The sequence below is a fragment of the Phyllostomus discolor genome, chromosome 6 (genome assembly GCF_004126475.2).
Source record: "Phyllostomus discolor isolate MPI-MPIP mPhyDis1 chromosome 6, mPhyDis1.pri.v3, whole genome shotgun sequence".
Lineage (NCBI taxonomy): Eukaryota > Metazoa > Chordata > Mammalia > Chiroptera > Phyllostomidae > Phyllostomus > Phyllostomus discolor.
In genome coordinates this window covers 163,480,439-163,501,691 of record NC_040908.2, presented here as the reverse complement: position 1 = coordinate 163,501,691, position 21,253 = coordinate 163,480,439, and the positions used below count along the sequence as shown (strand labels likewise).

At 45.8% G+C, this 21,253-nt stretch overlaps 2 protein-coding genes and 1 pseudogene across 6 annotated transcripts in view; 1 reads left to right on the top strand and 2 right to left on the bottom strand.

The window, feature by feature from the left end:
- The window catches only part of LOC114500307 (mammaglobin-A-like), a 259,118-nt gene that overhangs the window by 114,254 nt on the left and 123,611 nt on the right, over positions 1-21,253 (bottom strand). Inside the window, exon 3 of one of the 5 annotated variants that reach the window (XM_036029573.1) lies at positions 6,660-6,668. The exons of the other annotated variants lie outside the window; for them this stretch is intronic. Within the exon in view, the coding sequence (XP_035885466.1) occupies positions 6,660-6,668 (9 nt within the window). The remainder of the gene's footprint in view (positions 1-6,659; positions 6,669-21,253) is intronic. 5 annotated transcript variants of the gene reach the window in all.
- The window catches only part of LOC114500658 (secretoglobin family 1D member 2-like), a 140,053-nt gene that overhangs the window by 19,475 nt on the left and 99,325 nt on the right, over positions 1-21,253 (bottom strand). The window lies entirely within an intron of this gene.
- LOC114499133 lies at positions 15,706-17,464 on the top strand (annotated as a pseudogene).

The following is a 21,253-nucleotide window of genomic DNA, read 5'->3' as shown; positions in this document are numbered from 1 at the left end:
TGTTGCACACCATTCTTGTCTCCTTTCCACCCACCTTCATGGACCACAAATTCCATCAGAGTTGCCTCTGGGTCTGCCACATCCACTCTTGCATTTCCAGTAGCTGCCACTGTAGCTGACACAGAACACAGATAAATACATGAGTTAATTAGCAACTTAAATGGTGTTCTTTCCTTCCATCTTCCTTATCATTATCGTAGTCCAGGCAACCACAAAAAAAAAAAAAAAAAAAAAGGGAGAACAAGGGTCTTCTTCCCTGATGTTCTTTTAGCAAATACAGCACGAGTGGTGCAGCCTAGTTTCCAGGTTGACATGAGATGATGTGCAGCATCTTAACCTATGTTTTGCCAAATTTTATCTCTGCAAATTTCAGTCCTATCCTTCCCTGGCATTTATATCTTTAACTTCCTGTCACTGTCAGTGGTTTTTAAAAGGTAATGATATAGAAGCATTGTTCTCAAAATGAAATGATGAGAAAGAATTTCTCATGAGAAGCAATAGACACCTCTCCAAACTGGTCCACACCTGCCATACCAGTCTCACCTGCAGCTTCTTTCACTGTGTCTCCTGATGTTGAGTGTGGGAATATTTTATACTCTTCTCTGTGGATGTATTATAAACACCCACGTTCTGTCCTGTGCTCACCAAATTGCATGTCTTGTCATTCTTCATCTAGACCTTTTTTGTAGAGCATATTCTCTCCTGCTTTCAGAGAAAAAGGTCATTGTTGATAAAACTTTTGACTATTTGCAATTCTGAAACATATTTATCTTCATGCTTAAAGGCCAGCTGACTGTATAAGAATTCTAGTTGTATACAAGTATAGGTCAGAGTCTCTGATTTCAGTATTACTGTGACTTCTTCAGTCTTGTGTTGATTGAATTTTTATTGTCTATCTTGCCTGTGCCTTAGTGTTTCTGATAGAGATTGATCTGGAGGAGACCTGGCTAGATGTGGGGGCGGGTGGTGGTGAACAAGGAGGGGCTGAGTAAGGGATGCTTTGCAAGAAACACTGTAGATGGGAAGCTTGAAGCCACTAATGTGGCGTGTGACACATTTCCCTCCATACAGGCTGAGACTCAGTGAGAAGGAGGCCCTGTGTGGGAGTCGGTGCTGGCTGGCCATAGTGATGACAGAGGAAAAGCCCACCAACTCCTTTCCAGAACATGTTGGCATGAGCAGGTGATATCTTGGCAGTCTCACTTTGGAAAAGGGTGGGATCTGCTGGGGAAACAGAACCCTCCAGGAGCGCACAAAATTTTTGGCTTGAAGATATAAGATAGACGGTAGGGAGAAACACCCAGGTTTTCTCCCAGTTGCTCGGTGTTTTGAAAGTCCGGAGTTCCTGTCAAACAGTGGGCACTACAAGCCATTTTGCCAGAGGAGAGGACCTGCCCCCTGTCGCAAGGTAGTAAGTGGCAGCTGAGCCGGTGACGAATGCTGCACTACCCTAAACCACTGGTTGCATGGATGCAAGGGTGAGCTGACAGCCAGAGGGATGGGGCACAGGTGCTGGGCCGAGGAGCACCAGTGGAAGAAAGGGCAGTGTGCTACGTGTAGGGCACTGACTACCGCCAGACTCTAGGAGATGTCTGAGGCCCAACAGCGAAGGGAAAAGAAGCCATGTTGCCTGGACGATTGTGCAGTGGCCACCTGCAGTTTCTGAAGGGAGGGGATTTTTAAATGGGAGAAGTAACTCAGGGTGCACTTTGTTTCTGTCTGGAAGAGAGTGGCGGTGGGTTTTCTGGGTGTTCTAGAGAAAAAAGGCTCTGTGGTAGAAGCTTGTCATTCTTTCAAAATCTAACAGACTGTCTTCACTTCCATTTTCAACCGACCCTTTCAATAAGAAGAGGAAAATGTAGGTAAGAGGAGAGGGGATTGGACTTCAGGGAAAAAGGTCATCAGATAAAAAGCTGCAGAATTCTTCTACCTGTTTCCTGGTTGGAGGTCTTCCATCTGTGTCCTGGGCAGTGGTCTCTATCTGTGTCCTGGGCAGTGGGCATCTCTCCCTGGAACAAAATGGCTCAGATACCATCTTCATTGCTTGCAGTCCTCCTGAGGTACAAAAGTGAAACTGCTTATGGTCTCCTGGAGTCAGGGCCATACCTTCAGTTCCTGAAACAATACTTTGTTACATACATTTATTACTATGCTTACTAGCTATTACCTGAAACCAAAAATTTTCCAACATTTGAGTCCACCTTCATAGATACTTTTGTTGCACTATTTTGCTTTGTCTTCCATATCCATTAGGACATTTTCCTGCTGTCATATTTTTTACTTTTCCAGAACACTTTGTTTTACTGTAAATGTTTATTAACTGTGAGGCAAGAACAGATCGTTGTAATATAAGCTTTCTGAAGATCCAGGTAAGTTCTGTTTGAACAAGAGAACTTGGAATAGTCTTAAAGGAGTATGTGTCAATTAAGATCATGCTTGGCTCTCTCATCCTTACCTTGCCTTCTCAGCTGAGCCTTGGAGACCAGAGTGAGAAGTCAGGCCAGGCTGAGAGTAAAGCTGATGGCCGTGAAATACCATAGCACTGCTGGCTTCTCTGAAAAGATGAAACAGAATATAGAAATGTTAGTGTTTGGCTCGCAGACCAGAAAACCAGACAGTACAAGATTGAAGTCATGGTAATTTAAGCAACATCCACAGCAGTGACTGGTCCATGTTTTTTGAAAAGTATCTCATAGGTGTTAGCTGTCCTTTCAAGATTCAAGATCTCAAGAAACAATTGACTGTTTTCTTGGCTTAGCTGTTAGAATTGAATAGGGACATAATGCTGAATGATACAAGGACTCTGTATCTGAAAATACAAGAGGCCTACAGTGCAGCTAAAAATGTGGAAGCACTCCTCATTGTGCATGTACATAATGCTGATTTTAAGGCCAGAGTATCTACCTTAAGGTCAATTAAGGCTGGCTGACCTTCAGATTCTAAGTCACGAAGATCACCTTGTAATGCTGAAGGTCACATGCTGCTTTGTCCAGGGTCACCTGCCACAGGCTCAGTTGCTAAAGCAAAGCAGACAACAGGAGGGTTGATTGCCAGTTGCTTTAGAGGAGCACAGCCTTGGTTTGACACAGGAGATGCAGTCCTTATGAAGCTGCTCAAATTCTGCAACTGCTGCACATAGAAGAGCTCAGAGAGATGCAGACCAGAATTACTGCAGCCATGGTAGCTGTTCAGGCAATTGCTGCTGATCCAAAGACAGACCAGAGCCTGGGGAAGGCTGGAAGGTGAACATTTTAGGGTTCCAGCCTCTCACTGACCCAGCACAATTGGGAACCACGTACACCCTGGCATGTGTTTGGAAATCAAACTTCACACTTGCAAGGAAAGTATCCCAGAAAATTGACTACGTTGGAGAGATTACCATCCTTGCTTTTCCTTCCATAAAGGTTGAGAAAGTTCTTTCTTGTCTTCTTGTCTCTTCCCACCTTAATGCTCTAGTATGTCAGAGAGGAGGGTTAGCATATGAGAGAGTGAAGGTGGAAGTAAAGGAGAGAGATGAAGAAGTAGTGTTTGTTTGGACCCAAGGTGAAGTTTGAGGATCACACAGGCCTGAGCACACTAATTAGTGTGTGGAGTCATGAATCTCATGTCATCAGAGTGGAGAACCACTGAACATTTGCATTAAGTAAGCTTATATGACAAGGCAGGGCTTTGGGTTCTGAACACTGACCCTGTTACAGAGTGTAAGTTGGTTTGAGGAACAGAGTTTGGCAGACAGAATAATGTGTGTCCTTAGGCAGAGTTAGAGGCTTCAGAGATGAAAGCAAGAGACTCGGAAGAAGTCCATCCTTTGTACCTGGAGAGACTCAGTGAGTGGGTTTGAGCCAGACTTTCTAAAAATCTGTGCTCTCTTCCAAGAAGGAAAACCCAAGAGGCAAATCTAACAGAAGATTGGACGTGACATGTCAGCATTGCCGAGACAGGGTGTTCAGGGAGGATCCACACACAGACCCCCTTGCTGTTCACTGTCACCTCTCTGCTGCCTCTCAGAGAGCTACAGTTTGTGGGACTGTCTCCTGTGTGTTTGGTAAAATACACAGATCTAAGGTGGGCTTTTCATCCTCATTTGAGTGTACGTGCACTGGCACTGGACACAGTCCCAGTCGGTTCTTTCACCATCTCCAGTGGCAGTGTGGTTGGCTCAGTAGTTCTCCCTTGGAGCCATCCCTCTCCCACATCTCTCCTCCCACAGGGCCAGCAAGTCCCGGCCAAAAGGATCCTTCATGATGCCCTAAGTCTCTCAGTGTGACAACAGGGAAACATCCCAATGACCTTCAGAGGCTAGGTTCCCAGGGCTAGGGAAGAGGTCAGGGGAAGTTCTCCAGGTGACAGCCCATGAGGCTGGGTGCTCTGATGGCCATACACAGCCTTGATGTCCTCCCTGGATCACTGTTATTGTCAGCCGCCAAAGTTGCTCTGCTGAGTGCTGAACTCCTAGAACGAGGAGATGAGGAAGGGGAACCACATGAGTTGTACTGTAGATGTCCTCACATGTGGGTCTTGGAGTGGGGCTTGGGCCTCACTGTCTTTTGGTGTCTTCCCAGTTGATTCTGAGAAGACACAGAGGCAGTCTTCATGGGAAGTGGGTAGGAGGACATCCTTCATCCCCCTGGCCATGGTGGTAAGAGTCTGTCACCTTTCTGGAGGCAAGTCAGGGTGAAATGAGACTGAAATATCAATCTTCTGGGACAATGTTGCTCATAGGGCTATTCAATGCATGTGAAGGCTTATGTGTTTTAGCAATGTGAACAATGGTGTTTTGATATTGTCATTTCAGTCAGTATGGTCTCCCATGGACTTTGTGGTGTGAATACCACACCATGGAAAAGTAAAGTGCTACCAGTGGGACGGCAGTGCCATTCTGTGTGTGTGTCTGGGTGTGACTGCATGCCTGCAGGTGGGCTGTGTTCATTACCACCTCTAGTCCTGTGTGGATGTGTGATCCAACAAAACACAGGAGGAATGGCACATGGACAAGGATGGCTGAGTAGAGAGCCTGGTGAGCAGGATGATGTGGTCAGAGGGCCCAGGCTCGTGGTTGTTCCATCCCTTGTGTGCAACACCAACCCTGGGCCTCCATGCTCCCTATGAGGCCCTGTCTGTGTTTCTCAGGCTGTCCCAAGGGCATCACAAGTCCTTGTGTTTACCAAGGGTGGTGATCAATGTGAGTATACTGTGAGTGAAGAGTTTCCTGAAAGCTGAGCCCCGAGATTCACTACAAAGTGAGAATTGGATAGAAAACAAATTACCGTGGAACCTCCCAGCATGGACACCTAGTAAGGGGTGAGGACCAGGCAGGCTGTTGAGCTTCTGATGAGAATGGAATGACAGTGGGGCTGCTGGTTGGAAATGGTGTGACTGCTCAGGGAGGCAGCAGTTCCCTCAGCAAAGCCCAGGGGTGGGACCCTTTGGAGTGATTTTGACCCCTCACCCCCTTTTTTTCCTGGCCCTGTGACTGGGCATGTGTGCAGGGATGTGAGATGGCTTCTGAGCCAGCAGTCTCTCTGGCATCCCTCCCTCAGGCCACCATGGTCACTGGAAACTGTGTCTCTAGAATGTACTATGGACACCACCTAATGGCCAATTCATGACAAGAACCACCCCAACTCCAGGGACAGACTGTTGGACAAAAACAAGACAGGGAGAGAAGTGCAGGGCAAGTATTTTATTGGAGCAAGATGTTGAAACCTTCACATTTCTGGGGGTGATCAGGCCATCCTTGAATGACAGAGGCACTCGTGCGAGATTTTTAAAGTCTAGTTGTTACACTGGGACATTAGATTTCCCTGAAATAGAGAGAGAGAGAGACAGGGGACATCAGTCATGCTGCCCCTGGAGATGACACATTCACAGGGACTTTTGTTCACATCAACATGTGAAGGACATCACACCCAGCAAAGACACATGGAGGCATGAAGCAGGAGAGCCAAGCAGGTGGGGAATTCAATAGTCCTGGTGCACCCATCACAAACCATGTAGGACAGAAAAGAACATGTCTATAGCCTGACAGATAAACCCTGAGTGACCAGGCATGGGACTCTGGTTTCTAATGGAACCAGGAGGGTCAAGGATTGGGCTGAGCAGCTCAGGATTTCCTTGCTCCGAATCCCAGGTCCATGGGCTTTACATTTTCATCTGCAAAGTGGTTGCACCGTTGACAGAACAGGATGGGGAAGAGAGGGAACATGGGACATTCTGCTTGCAGGAGATGTCCTGTCTCTCGTGGAGGTCAACCTGCCAGCACGTGGACATCCCCACACTGAGCATCCAGCCAGTGTGGGAATTTGTGCCAAAACTCCTCATTCCAGGGGTGGACCAGCTGAGAAATTATCATAATATCTGATTTCTTTCCTCCCAACACATAAGAGAAGTGTGTCAACTCCAGGCAAGGCTGCAGAGGATGCAACAGGGAGGGTCTCTGCCCACTGCCTATGACAGGTGAGGGTTAGGAAAGTGGGGCAGAGAGACAGGGAAGGGCCAGTTCTGTGAGAGCTGGTGGAGCCCCCAGCCAGCCACACCTCTATCCTGACAGAGGGTCTGGGCCAGCAACCACCCCCCATGCTGTCTCCCTCTACCACTCCCCTCCCTCCATGAAACTCCTCAGGGACTGAGCCACTGGGTGAGAAAACTGGCCCTCCAACCTTTGAAAACTCCAAGGCAGGCAGGCAGGCAGGCAGGCAGGCAGCAGTCTCTGCCCATCAGCTTCACCACCTGGGCCCTAATTGTCCTCCCCAGGACACTGTGGGTACATGTGCACAAAGAGGCGACTTGAGAAGGAGGAACATGCTACACCTACTATGCAGCTTTAGTCTAGCTCAGCAGGTGTCATGTCATTATCCACCCTGTGGCCACAGGCCACTCTGTTAGAGGTGAGAAGGAGGACAGGTGCCTTCCCGCCCAGTACTGACTGGGCACCTCCTTGATCTGCCCCCTAGCTGTGCAGCTGAGCAGAAATCTCTACTGAGGAAAGAGAAACAATTTACCATAACATTGCCAATTATCTGTCTGTCCTCTCTGGCCATAAGATCCATACATTTCTTCACATTCATCTTGGCCTCAACAGCCTCTCTAGGTGGATGAAACATCAGAAGCTTGTTCTTGTAGACACTTGGATCATCAAAAAGTAAGCTTTTCACTTGATTTTTATAAGCTGGACAAATTGCTGCATTTGCTGGAGCAGAAGAAAAAGAAACACAATTGTAAGGAAGACAGTTTCCCCCATGACCCCTTCACCTTTTTACTAGACAAGAATCCCAGGAGGTTTTATGGTTCCATCTCATAATTGCGGCAATGACAACAGGAAATCCTAGAAGTGGTGACTTCCTCAAGTCACAGAGGAAAACAGCCAGGCTGGTCATGGAAAACATGTTCACGGTGTCCCAGTTCAGTATTTCTCCTCTGTAAAGCACATGCAGGCCTTTCCAAGGCTCTCCTGCTTTACTGAAATTCAGTTTCTGTGGATTTCAGAGCTTGGGCTGTCATTATAGTGACATGTTCTTTTCTCTTGGACAAAAGGGGAGAGGAGGTCTAGTGATCAGTCTTTACAGCAGAGTTGGAGAGGACAATCTCACAGAGATCAGAGAATAGGGAAGAAGTATGGAGAGGAGCAGGGGCAATGAGGGAATGTTGACAGATGCCCTTTTGAAAGCAAACTAAATAGGAGACTTATGTCATTGTGTGAAGACAGGTAAATAGCTTAGAAAGGAATCTGAGGCTTATACACCAACCATGACTAGCTCCTCCTGTCTGCACTGAATACAGAATTCCTTTGAGACAGTGGGAGGTGACAACTGGGCCTGTTTTCACCTCAGTCGGGATTGTGCTGAGACCTGAAGTCACCACTCTTCCTGGTGTGGATTCTCCATACCCCCCTCCACCCCTCTACACCCAGGTCTTTACAACCACCTGAAGTGGAGAATGTGTCCTGCCAGGATCCCATGTGACCTGATCAGACAGCAACTATGCAGAGACAGGGAGAAGTCAGATTAGAGGAAATATGGGGAAAGGGGAGGAGTTCAGAGAGTCAGAGGAAAGAGAAAGAGTCAAAAGAATGTTGGTCAGAGAAAGAGTCACAGAATGTTTCTGTGAAACAGAAACACAGCCTGAGATTGCACTGGCTCTTCCATTCCTGGGCAGACTCCCAGAAAAGGAGCAGGGAATGTGGATGTGTTGAGTGCTGCTGCTCCTGGCTGATTCCAGAGAAAGCCAGACTGCACTGGCTCTTCTTAAACAGAAAACTCTCCTAAAATCCTTCCAGCTGAAATATTCTAAGATTCTGAAAGAAAGAGTTTGAGAGCTATGGACTCAACTGGCACCAAAGACTCTGTGAAGAGGAATGGCTGATGAGACCCAGAGCTGGCTCCTGACACCCTTTGTCTCACTCCATGGTCAGAGCTGCTCCTGCTGGTGGCTGTGGAAACCAAGGATGAGAGGACACTTGGAGAGGTTGAGCATTTTGTTCAAGTCACAGCTCTGCTGAGTGGCAGAAGTGTGATGCACAATCAAATGTTATCACATCCTGCTGCTTCTGAATGTAGACGTTAGATGAAAAGTGAGGCTTCAAACAGGAAGCTCTTCAAAGTGGCCTGAAAGGGTTTTCTGGAAAGTTCCAGGGTGTTGGGAATTGATACAGGAGCCTTTGGCATTTCGTGGGCTAGTCCACCAGTAGTGGGGCTGGTTTGGATTCTGATTCATTCACACCTCCTCCCCACATAAGTTACCTACTTCAGAGAAGGTTACTTACCTGGGCTGGTGGTAGTCTGATTAGGAGTGATACTCACCCTCATAGCAGCAAATGGCCAGAGTGATCAGCAGGACACACAGGGACAGTCTCATGGTTGATGTTGCTTTGAGTTCAGCTTTAGCAAACAATGAGCAGTTAGCAGCTCGACTCAGCAGCCTGGGAAGCCCAGGGTTATTTGTACCCAGTGATCCTCACAGGACAGGCCCACTGGGACGTGGCAGGTCACAGGGCCTGGCTTCCAGCCCTCCCTTCCTCCCTGAGGCCCTATGCCAACCATCATGGTCACAACCCCGATGACTTGGTCAACTATCAGCAGTGCTGGTGCCATGCATATCTCCTCTGTGGTAAAAACTGAAGCTGAAGTTTTAGAAAAGTATGATCACTTGATTAGCAGGCACCCCCCAGGATTCAGCTCCTGAACTGGAGTTTCAGAAATGTAAAATCAGTCGATTGATCGGAGCTTCCTTCAGATTTAGCTCCTTAGTTGTGGGCAGTGACTGGTTTTGCTCATCTGTCTCAGCCTAGCATCTGGCACAGAGAAGAGGATATGCACAGAGTCCTGGTATGCTTGGTTCTGCTGCATTTTAGTGGAATGAGATGAATGCAGGGTCAGAGTCACTCTGGGCAATTGAGGGAGAAACGTCAGTGCCGTGGGGACACTTGTGGAGATATCAGTGATGTCTGGATCTCGAGAGAACATCATGCCAACATGAAGACTACCTTCCATGTCCCACCTCCCAACTTTCATCTAATTGTTCAAACCTAGTGTTGCAAGGGTTCCATCATATCAAGCAGGAAACTTTCCTAACTGATAGTTCCCTTGCCTGTTATGAGGGTAGCGCCTGCTGGGTCCTCAGGGTCCCAGGAGCAGCTGTGGGCACAGGGACTGTCCTCCTCCTGTCCCCTGCCACACTCAGGTACCCCAAGGAAGCCTGGGGGCATGAAATGTTCTGAGTAAAGGCACTAGGAACCAGTATTGGTACAGAGGAGCGTGCTTGAGATCCTCTTAGGAGAGACAGGGTTTGACATGAAGTGGTATTGGGAGGGTGGATTCCACGGGAACAGCTCGAGGGAAGACCAGACACCATTAACCAGATGGCTGGTAAGGAATGCAGGAATCTGTGTGTGTTACCCTGAAACGCCAGTGCACGGTGGGACAGGGATGGCTTTGTGACTGGAGACAGGCTGGGCCAGGTCAAGCAGAGGACCTTCTGTGCCCAGTCTCAGCCCCAGGGACCAAGGGGTGGTTGAGGCAACACCACTCCACTTGTCACAGTGCTTTCCTTTGTGGGGCAATGGGACCTGCTCCTCTTGGCTCCAGGGTGTGCAAAATGGTGCTGCCACTCTGTAGGACAGTGTAACCATTTCTTGTAAACTAAACATCCTCTGACCCCACCGTCCAGTAATTGCATTCTGTTGGGACAAGGGTGCCACCAGGAGTGTGATGGTGACCTCTGGGAAGGCTGTGCCTATCTGGAAATAAGTGGTAGATGTAAGCTCTGTGTACTTGGTGCTCCATCTTCTGTGAACCTAAAACTCTCCTAGAACTAAAGACTAATACAGAACAAAGGCCAACATCCTGGTGGTGTCATTTTCTTCAAACAAGGGGGAAAACCAGACAAAAACAAATCAATGAATTGGTCATGGTGTGTAGATGGTGGATTGTCTTACTGAGAAATCTATAATAACCTCCTAAGAAAACTGTGAGAATGGATAAAAGTTCCTGATGCAGCTGAATGCAGTACAACCTGCAAATGACCCTCTCTTTCTGACCCAACAGAAGTAAGGGCACCGCTGGCAACAGGAACCCAACAGGAACAAAAATACACTGAGGTTCACACAGTCCAAACAGGCAAACCTTGAAAGATAATATGAAGATTTCCTCACAGATATAACAGGGAATCTGAAAACACCAAGGCCCACACCTTGTTCCTGAAGAAACTTAAGAAAATGTAAAGTCAACTATTCTCAAATTACTGTAGTTTCAATCCTTCCCACAGCAGAATCCAATCTGGGCAGTTTTACACATTGTTTTGAATTCGACACTGCTGTTTGGATCTCTCAAATTTAGGATGTGTTCCCTTACTGAATTGTGAAGTAGACTACAATTTTAGGGCCTACCTGGGTTCAAGCTCAGCTCTGGAACTTTCTACTTCTGGGGTCTTCAGCAAGATGCTGACCCTCTCAGCCTCAGTTTCCTCATCTGTACAATATGGCTGAGAGCAAAGAATTTGTATAAGGATGAATAAATTAATTCAGGAACAATGGTCAGCACAGTAACTGCCAGTAAAAGTCAGCTGTTCCAATTATTCAGCAAAAAGGAAAAATGTAAGTCCAAAGACAAACAGAATAAACCACCTCACCCTCAAAGACAAATATCAGGCTGAATCTAATTGACTTTGCCAAGGAGCAATGTTGATTTATCATAAATGCTAATTGATTGTGCTTCCGAATTTGGCTCTGGTTCCAGTGGAATTTCTCTTAGTTAAAATAAGATCATCACTTTTCAATGACTTCATATCCTGTTTTATGATCACATCTACGTGACTGTTATTGTCATTTTGTAATCCTAAGTACTGTGTTTTGGAACTAAGAATATAGGAGGGTGGTGGGTGGGGTGGGTACTATTTATCCCAAGATACACAGAATTCCTGGAACACAGTCCTCAGCAGGATGCACTGGTGACAGGTGTCCTTCAGAAGTTATTGAAATCCAGGGCTCCTTCAGCTCTCTGTGTCTTACTGGGGAACAGGAACATGGGGGATGGCAACATCTGAGACATCATCATTCTGGATCATGATGTCCACGTGTACTTTAAGATACAATTCATGTATCGTCTGGTGACACTGGTTGTCATGTGCCACCTCCTCTGAATAAACATCCTTGTCCCCTTTTACCAAGATGGATGATGTACAGTTCTTCTGTCAGACCCTACATGGCATTGACTCTGCATGTGCAACTCTAGACTCTAAAGAGCTCAGTGTAATCAGTTTTTTGCAGGGGACAATTTATTTCTACAGAGGTGAGTATCTGTGCCCTGGCTTTGAAAAACATCAAAGAAGGGTCCAATGTGCCGTTGCTGACAAACCATTAAAATAATTGTGAGTGGCAGATCCCACTGTCAGCCTTGGCCCATTCTCCAAAGGAATATATGGACTCCAGTGACATTGGCACCACAGACTTATCCTTTTCACATGTGCACAATGAAGTGCACATGTGAAGAGTCAAGACCTCTAAGGGTGGACAACGTGACTAAGCGGGCCTCATTTTTACCAATACATGATGCTCTCCAGGGATATATAACATCAAAAGCAGGCCTCATCCAGCTCATTAAAAAATGTATTCATCAATAATATTTTACTTTGATAACAAATATCAAAAGAGGAAGGATATATGTTGGGCTTTCCCCAAGGCTGCAAGGATCTGTGATGGTGCCCACAACACCCAAGTGCCTCATCTGACGGACTCCATAGTCATGTTACCAGTTGCTCCCCTGATTGTGCACCGAAGAGCCCCTGAGATGTGTGCTGTGAGGTTTCAGGGACACGTGTTAGTGGCTGCACCTCTCCTTCCCTCTTCCACTGGCCCCTGCCTGCAGCCCTTGGTCCCCTAACTTTGACCTGACTACTTGCTCTGAGCAGTGAGCTGCCAAGGGAGGCCCACAACCACGAAAGGTCCGGGGGCATCGGTGATGACTCTTGTTCAGCAACTCTTGCTGTAACTCCATTTTCCTAGGATGGCCACATCTTTTTTTTCTGTGTTGTAGCCAAGGAACTCAACTTGGGAGGAATGTTATCCAAAGGTACACAAAGTCTTACACATCAAATTACAAGCACATGCCATGCCCAATCCCAGACCTCTGGAAGGTGATACAGATCCAAGGACAAGGTAAAGACTGAGTAAATTACAAAAAAACCAAACACCCAAAATTGGCCTCAAGATCTACTGGTGTCATAGTGACCATCCAGGCTGTGTACAAAAAAGACGTTTGGACCTCTGCCCATTGGGCCTATTGTGGGCCCAGGAGACTCCCAGGTGGGACCCAGTGATCTTCTTCACCAGGAGAAAATGGTCGGATGTTAAGGAGTCTCCTTCCATCCTGAGCTCTTTCTAACTGGAGTTGAGGTTACCAGATCAAGGTGAGGATCTGTCACAGTACACGTGTTCTACCTGGGGACATGATGTCACACACAGTCATTCCAAGGAAGAACTGCCTGAGAGCCATGAAAGCCACCTCTTCATTCAGCTCTTCCTGACCCTTCCCACATGGCGTGGGTGTGCTGGCCATCCTTGAGGTCTGTGCTCCTCAGTGTACATTAGCCCACATGTGAACAGAAAATGGGAGGACTGCAAGTCTTAACCCCACAAACCTTTGACCCTCCAGTCATGGGAGTTTGAGTCCCCTGCACACACAGGTGCCACTTAGGCTGATGAAAATAAGCAGGTGTTCTACGGAGTAGAAAGGCAACATGTTGGAACGCCATGGGAAGTTGACAGAATTGGTTTAGGGATTCTGGAGGAACTCACTGGGAAAAGAGGCCAAAACACCTCTGGGCGTGTCAGATGGACCACGAAACTGATGAGCTAACACTCATTGGAGGATCCTCAAGACTATTTACTTTGCTTAACTTTATTCCCTGCTCACCAGAAAGACCTTTCTTCTTGAACAGGCTTTTGCAGGAAGGAGATAACAGAAGTCTTCTGTTCCTTGTGGATATTGGTCCTCATTAATCCCTATGCATCTGACATTCATGTGCATGTAGCCTTGGCATCTTCTGTAAATCCCTCTCATTGTAGATCTGCTGCTCTTTGGTGTAAGATGTAAGACATGAGACTGCACAGGAATAACTGTTACTCAATCTTGCCAGGTACACAGGTATTGACCAAAAAGCTCATGTGTTGGTTAGTTGATTTATTTATTATACTAATGAGGTCAATTGTAGGCTATTATCTTTACCTGGTATGAACTTTTCTACAGGTCAGAAAATGGCCTCCATCAGGCTGAAAAGTAAAACCAAGTACCTGTAGATTAGGTCAGTATGTGCCAGAGTGGGTGTGTGTGCATCACAACATGTGAGAGTATTTAATGTGTCACATTCCAGTGACTGGTCCCATTCAATCCCCTCCTGACTCCATGCAACCTGGTTCCTGTCACAACCATTTCACTGAAATTCCTCACCTCTTACATGCCAGTCTTGAAGGCAGTTCTGATTTTGTATGTTGTAAGACGTAGAAGTCTTGTTTTGTCTCTTGCTGATGGTTAGTAGCAATGTCTGACCAAAAAAGTAGCCTTTTAACTGCTGAGTTGTGACATCATTTATGCCATATATTAAGTTCTCTCTTTGTGTTCATTCATTTTTGACTTACCTATCATATCCCACAGTATAGTTGTCTATTTCTAAAGCTACACTAATCTGGATGAATCTACACTTAATTCACTTTCAATATCTGAGTGAAAAGTAACCACTCAGTGTTCTTCCTAATCTTCTTGGCCATTTTCAGACATAAATTTTTCCATATAATTTTTTAACTATTTTTATCCAGTTTCTTGTTAATCTCCAGTGGCATTCAGGTTGAAAGTACTTTGAATTTATATACCAAGTTTGGAAAGATTGAGATTTGTATAATTAGTCTTCTAAAGACACAATTTATACTACCTTACTCATTAGATTTGTCCCTATGTACTTTATGGTTTTCTCATTTTTACCAATGAGACACCTTCCGTTTCTATTTCTCACTCTGTCCTACAGCATACACAAGGTGTTGTATTTTTATATATTGTGCATGTATTCAGCCACTTACTTTGTATCTTCTGATACTATTTTAATACTCTTAGTGGTTCTCTGTGAGCCTTTCTCATGTCTCCTGGAGAAAGGTTCATGTTGTTGGCAAGCTGAAAGATGTAATCTCATCTGTCTGAATATTTAGAATTATTTTATGTTCTTATTTTAGGTGACAATGAAAATTTCCAGACCTGTGTTGACTAATACTGGGTTCTTCCAATATTCCCGCACCCCCTGTTATAATGGAAGCACCTTTAGCATTCACTGATTTAGAGTTATGTTTGCTGTTGACTTTGAAAATTGATTTTATTGGTGTAAAGATCCTTCTTCTATTCCTACTTTCATTAGAATTTTTACTATGAACATTCACCAGGATTTCCTCCTTGGAGTTGCATGGCAAAAATACCAACTGGCGTGTGTTGGCTCTGGGCCTTGGGGAAATTCTTGTGCTTGCTCCCTTCCCTGTAGAAATGCCTGCTGTCCATGCAGGCAACATAGACTTCAGAGGGGAACCCTGTAAAGTGTAGAGATCATGACTCTGGAAGTTGAGAGACTGTTGGATACTCTTGTAACACAGTTTAAAACTGGTGAACACCAATAGGAAGGGCCCCTCTAATGGGAAGAGAGGCCATTCCAAGAAAGCCCAGGGTTCGGCTGCACCTGGTGAACAAGCAAGTGAGAATTCCTCAATAATGGGATAAAATTGGAAGGAGAGTCAGTTTCACAAGGGGAAGATTTGGCTGCTGCAAAAGTAATTGGAAAACAAGGTGATTTGAGTTTTGCGGGAGAATTTGTGGATGTCCCTTGTTCTTCTGTTGTGCCTGGCAACATGGTTCAGGCAACTTGAGCTTTGCTCTGTGCTGTTACCTAGCTGATTATTTTGGTAGTCATGGCAGGTGTCTACAAATTACTTATTTAACTGAAATTTGTGGAAGATTCTAGCTTGAGACCAAAGACTGATGATGCTTTACAAGACTTGGGAATACAGTATAAAGCCTGGGAACCTCATGTGGGTAAACTTAACATCACGATGCTAAGGGGCAACAGGAAATGAAAGATGTGGGCCATCATGATCATGTGTGGGTGCACACAGATTGATGTTTGTCTTTCACGTCGATATTTCTACCCCTCTCTTTCTCTCTCTATTCCCTTCTCTCTAAAAAGTAAGTAAATCAATACATGAATGAATAAATAAATAAATATATAAATCTTTAAAAAAAGGAAATGTTGTGCTCAGTTCTGCAGTAGGTAAAATGATGAAGAAGAACAGAGACCTGTGTAGACAGCTTCACAAAGTGTCACGGACCTCTGGTTAGATTCATTCCTGGAAACCAATGTTCCCCTGTTAGTACTTATTGAAGCTGCAAAGAACGGAAATTATGAAGAAGTTAAAGAGAGAGCCCAAGTTTTCCAGGAATGTGCCAACAAATTGTCTGAGGTCACCAACTAGGCCTGTTCAATTTCAAACAATGAAGAAGATATCAAGCTTTTTCAGACATCTGCAAGTCTACTGGAAGCCCTCTGTCATCAGGTTATCAATGTTGCATTGGCTGTAGCACTAAAACCACAGAGTAAACTGATCCAAGAATATCTACATCTTTTGAAAGAACGGTGGGAAAAACCAGTCCATGTTCTCACAGATGTTGCTGATGATGTTATCTCCATTGATGACTTCCTGGCTATCTCAGAGAGTCACATATTGGAAGATGTGAGGTAATATGTCATTGCTCCCCAAGAGACAGATATGGATGGGCAGGAGCACAGAGCTGTCGCAATCTGAGGCCCAGAAACCCAGGTCGTTGTTGCAGTCACCTCAGCCATGGACACCTATGAGACTGGGGACCCCACAGAGAAGGTGCTGGAAGTTACCACACTTCTCTCCAACATAGTCATGCTGTATTTTACTGAAAAAGTGGATGTAGCAGTGGAAGCCCTCAGCTCAGATCCTGCCAGCCCATGGATGAGAATGAGTTGATTGAAGCCTCTTGCTTGGTGTGCAATGACATGGGGGACACCAGGAAAGCTGGTGATAGGGACTCCCAAGGAGTTGGTGACTCTGACTTTGGGACAGAAGGTTCCTTCTCTGAAGTAGAAGAAGTGTTGAGAAAGGAGTTGATCACCCTATAGCTGGCTAGATTTCCCTCGTCATCGTGACTCAGTGTCCCCAAGACCGAAAAGCAAACACTGAGGGACAGGCAGCCAACTTCCAGGAGAAAAGAGCAACTTGGTTGCCGAGATGTCCATAAGGGATGACAGTGGTAATAACACCATTATGCGGCCCAGGCAGAGGAGCATGATAGTGGTGGAGGTGAGGGACTTCACCCGCCAAGGTCTGGGACACTCAAAAATACATCCGCTGTGAAGCACTGCCAAGAAACTTGTCTTGGCAATTTTCAGGATGGACAAGGGTGGCCACACCATCCCAGATCATTGCCTAGATGAGGGCAATGCCCAGGTTCTGCTTGCAGGCCACCCAGCAGCTCATTGCCCTCTACAACCACCAGCTCAACATTTGTAGCAAGGTCAAGGCTGAGGTGCAAAACTATGGTGGGGAGCTCATTGTCTCTGGAGTAGACAGCGCCATATCCCTCGCCAGGACTGCGAAGAACTTGATCAATGTCATAGTGTGGACAGTGAAGGCTTTCTCTATGACCTCCACCAAACACTAGAGGTCTCACAGTATGGCTTTGTCCAACCTGCTGGCTGTGTCATGAAAGATGAAGGCCCCTGAGAAAATGCCTTGGGAAAGACAGAGAAACAGGGCAAGACACAGGGAAAGATTAAATGGGCATCTCTGGCGATACAGGCGAACCCTGTGTGGGCCTTAGCAAATTCTGGACTACGGACAGCATCCAAGGCTGCACAAGCTGGCTGCCCCCTCCCCTCGGGGCCATTAACATCAGTCATTGCTCTTCACTAGAAAGTTTTGGCAGAATAGAACACTGAAGTCAGACTGCACAGATTTTTAAACCTAGTCAGGTGAGGATTTGTGCAAAGGCACAGTTCTGTTTAAGTCAGTTACAAATACAGTCGTCCCTCGCTATATTGCCGTTCACTTATTGCGGCTTCACTGTATCTTGGGTTTTAAATACCCTGAACACTGATACACTGGAGCTGCAATGAGTGAACCATGAGGAACAAGTGTATATTCACTGGTGTGTACCCAAATATAATTTTATATGCTGTTAAAATTACATAGGTTTAAGAGTGTAGAAAGTGTTTAAGAGCATATGAAATGTTTATAAGAGTGTGGGAAAGGTTTATAGGAGTGTGGGGAGGGTTTACAAAGCCTTAAAATATATATAAATAATAAAATAAGTATAACACCGCTACTTCACAGATTTTCACCTATTGTGGGGGTCTCTGGAACGTAACTCTTGCTGTAGGTGAGGGATGACTGTACTTTCAGAATTCAGGAACATATTTCTAGCTATACTTTAATAAACTACACAAAAACAAAATGTCATAACCAAACAGGATCCCAAATTAAGTTGTAAATAATGCTCCTGACCAAGTGTGATGCCCATTGCCCTAGTGTGGATCAGGGTTTGAACAATGGGGAGAGCTGACTCACCCCGGGTTCAGGGAGGGGCCTTTCACCAGCCCTGCATCCTGGCATTTCAGCTGCTATTCAATTACCAAACTGAGTCAGGGAAAGCAAAGTGGGTATCTCAGGAAGCTGTTCCCCAGAGGAGGAATGTCCCTGGAAGCAGATCTGAGAGGGAGAAACCACATGGAAGTAGTAAAACAAATCTATCATGAAGAAAACTGATTACTCCATGACAGAAATGAGAATTTTAATGCATGGGCACAATTACTAACATACACTCCACTGCCGGACATATCAGCCAAGTTACCCTTGCTCAGGCTACAGTGTTGTGATGCCATAGTCAGAACATGCCGTTTACCCTTTCTGCAGCCTCAAGCACAGATACAACATTGGGCTTCCTTCCCATACCTGCAGTGTTTCCTGCCTGGGCGTGCAATAGAGCCTAAGAGGAGAGTGTTTGCTTAGGCAGTAATGGAGGCCTTACTTTATTTGTGATTAAAAAGTGATTACTATAGTTATAAAATATACTTTTACTGTCATATCTGAATTTTACGAACTTGAGTTTCTTTACACTAACTTTTCCTCATAAAGTCCACTTTGACCCCCCCCCCCAAAGACGTTTGTAACATTGCACATTTTTTGAGGTAAGAATGTAGATTAAAGTCTTAGATGTTGAGGTGTACACTTGCACCTGGAATCTGCTCCATATGTTTAACTTGTTAGGGCAGGTCTGCTCTCTGACCTTCACCTAATTGGCACACAGCACAAATGTCACCATACACATGCACACTTACATGTCACTTCTGATGGGACCCTCCAACTCAGGGTCTGGCACAAAACTGTCAATAAGAACATTAAGGTTTATACTCCCAGGTCAATCCCATCCTCTCACTTGTGTGCAGTGGAATTTTCCCGAGACTACCTGACATGGATATTACAACAGAGTGAAGAGTGAAACAAATACGTGAATGCACCTGTCTTCCACTGAGCCAGACATTAAGGGACTTGGGCAGATCTAAACAGTGCTACTCTCCCCACTGAGAAGATACATTTGCATAGAGACCAAAGAGCCCTGACCAGTGTGGCTCAGTTGGATGGGCGTCATCCTGTGAAGCAAAGATCACCAGTTCCATTCCTGGTCAGGGCACATGCCTGTGTGCAGGCTCAGTCCCCAGCTGGTGCACCATAGCCTCCAACCACTCTGTTTCTCTCTGACATTGATGTTTCTCTCTCGTTTTCTCTCCTTTCCCTCTCTATGAAAATAAATAAAATCTTTTAAAAAGGCCAAAGAACTAAAGGATTTTGAGGAGAGAGTAGAACAGGATTGAAGCACTGCTGCACCCTGAATGTGCAATAAAAAATAACTACTTCAAGTATGTCATTTGGAAACCACACTACTCAGGGACAGGACCAAGGTGGCAATCTATTCGATTCATTGTGTGCATTCTACTGAGTCCCCAGTCTTCCTTTTCTCCAGAACACACATCTGTCAACATCTCGCTACCTGTTTCCTTGCAGTGGATTAAAAAACAGTGACTTCTCATTGTGGCATCTCAGCGCAGTACAGAGGCCAGCAGAGGGGACATGCTGCAGGCTGTGCTGAGGTCAGAGGGTGGGGCAGTGGTAGTGCCCCCAGTGGTGTGGACGATGGAGGGTGCACTGTCTGTGGAGAACTAAGAAATGATAATAAAACAGGAAATAAGTCTACTGCTTTTGATTATCACCATGGTCCAGTGTTCTCAACAGTATCACAGTCCTCTGTGTTGGACACTCTGAACAATTGTTGCCTTGACCTGGACCTACTGCTCCCAGACACCTGTCCAGAATACATCCTAACCTCAAGGGCTCATCAGGGTTCTCCCAGGCTTCTCCCATTGAGTGACTGTAGCATCTTAGGGCCCTAAGGGCTTACAGGATCCCTGATGCAATGGCAGACATTGGGAGTGGTCAAAGCCATGGAGACATTCAAAGATCAGTCAGTGGTTTCCATTGGTTGGGAGAGGGAAAGAAAATAGGTGGATCACAGGGACTGGATGGCAGGAAAGTTTTATGCACTGTAAGGTATGTACACATCATTGTACATCTCATCAAATGCATGGAATGTACTAAACAAGTGTGAACCCTAATGGTAACTATGGGCCATACATTATACTGATGTATCAATAGAGGTTCATCAATTTTGACACATGTCCCAGTCTGATGAGGCTGTAGATCAGGGGATGGGGAGGTTGTGCATGTTCATGAGTGGTATGCATGTGGGCAGTCTGCACTTGCTGCTCAATTTCTAGTGAACCTAAACAGCCCTAAATTTTTTTTCTATTGAAAAAGGGAGTAGGCCTTGGCTGGTGTAGCTCAGTGGATTGAGTGCAGGCTGTGAAACTAAGGGTTGCTGGTACAGTCAAAGTCAAGGCACATGCATAGGTTGCCAGTCATGTCACCAGTATGGAGGCCACATGAGAGGTAACCACACATTGATGTTTCTCTCCCTATCTTTCTCCCTCCATTCCCCTCTCTCTATGGGGACCTTGCCGTAGTGCCCATGCCATAGTTTTTGAGCACAAGATACCTCATGCTTTTCTTTTTCAGTGATTGGGAAAAGCTGGTTCTGCCCCTCACATCCAGGGCTGACATTAGCCTACAGTATGGTCTTTGGATGGGAACCTGCCTAACCTTCTGACCCAGCTAACACTGACAGTTGGGTGGGGAAGTACTTTCTCAGACCAGAAACTTCAGGAATGGCCCAGGTTTGGGAGATGTCTTTACGGCAGCAAGATGTTTACTGATCAGTTTCTTGGCCACTCCTAGAACAGGTGCCTTCCAGGCCACAGGCCAATGCTGCTGTGGAGATGTCTCAGTTGGGTCTCCTTTTACAATTGGAATTTTTCAAGGGTTGTCATGAGGACAGAGTGAGATATAGGGGTAAGTCCTCACACCAGGGCTGAGCTCAGGGCAGGGACTGCCTCCAAGTCAGCTGCCACAGATTAATTTGTAACATGGAGGAAGTTGTCTTGATCCCCCAGAGAGGACTACTCAGACTGCTAGAGACCCTGAAACTGGCTGCTATTTTACATTTTCTGCCAGTCTAGAGATATTCTTGTTCCATTAGGAGGAAAACCACCACAGTTTAAAATAAGCCGTATATTTTGACCCATTCTTACT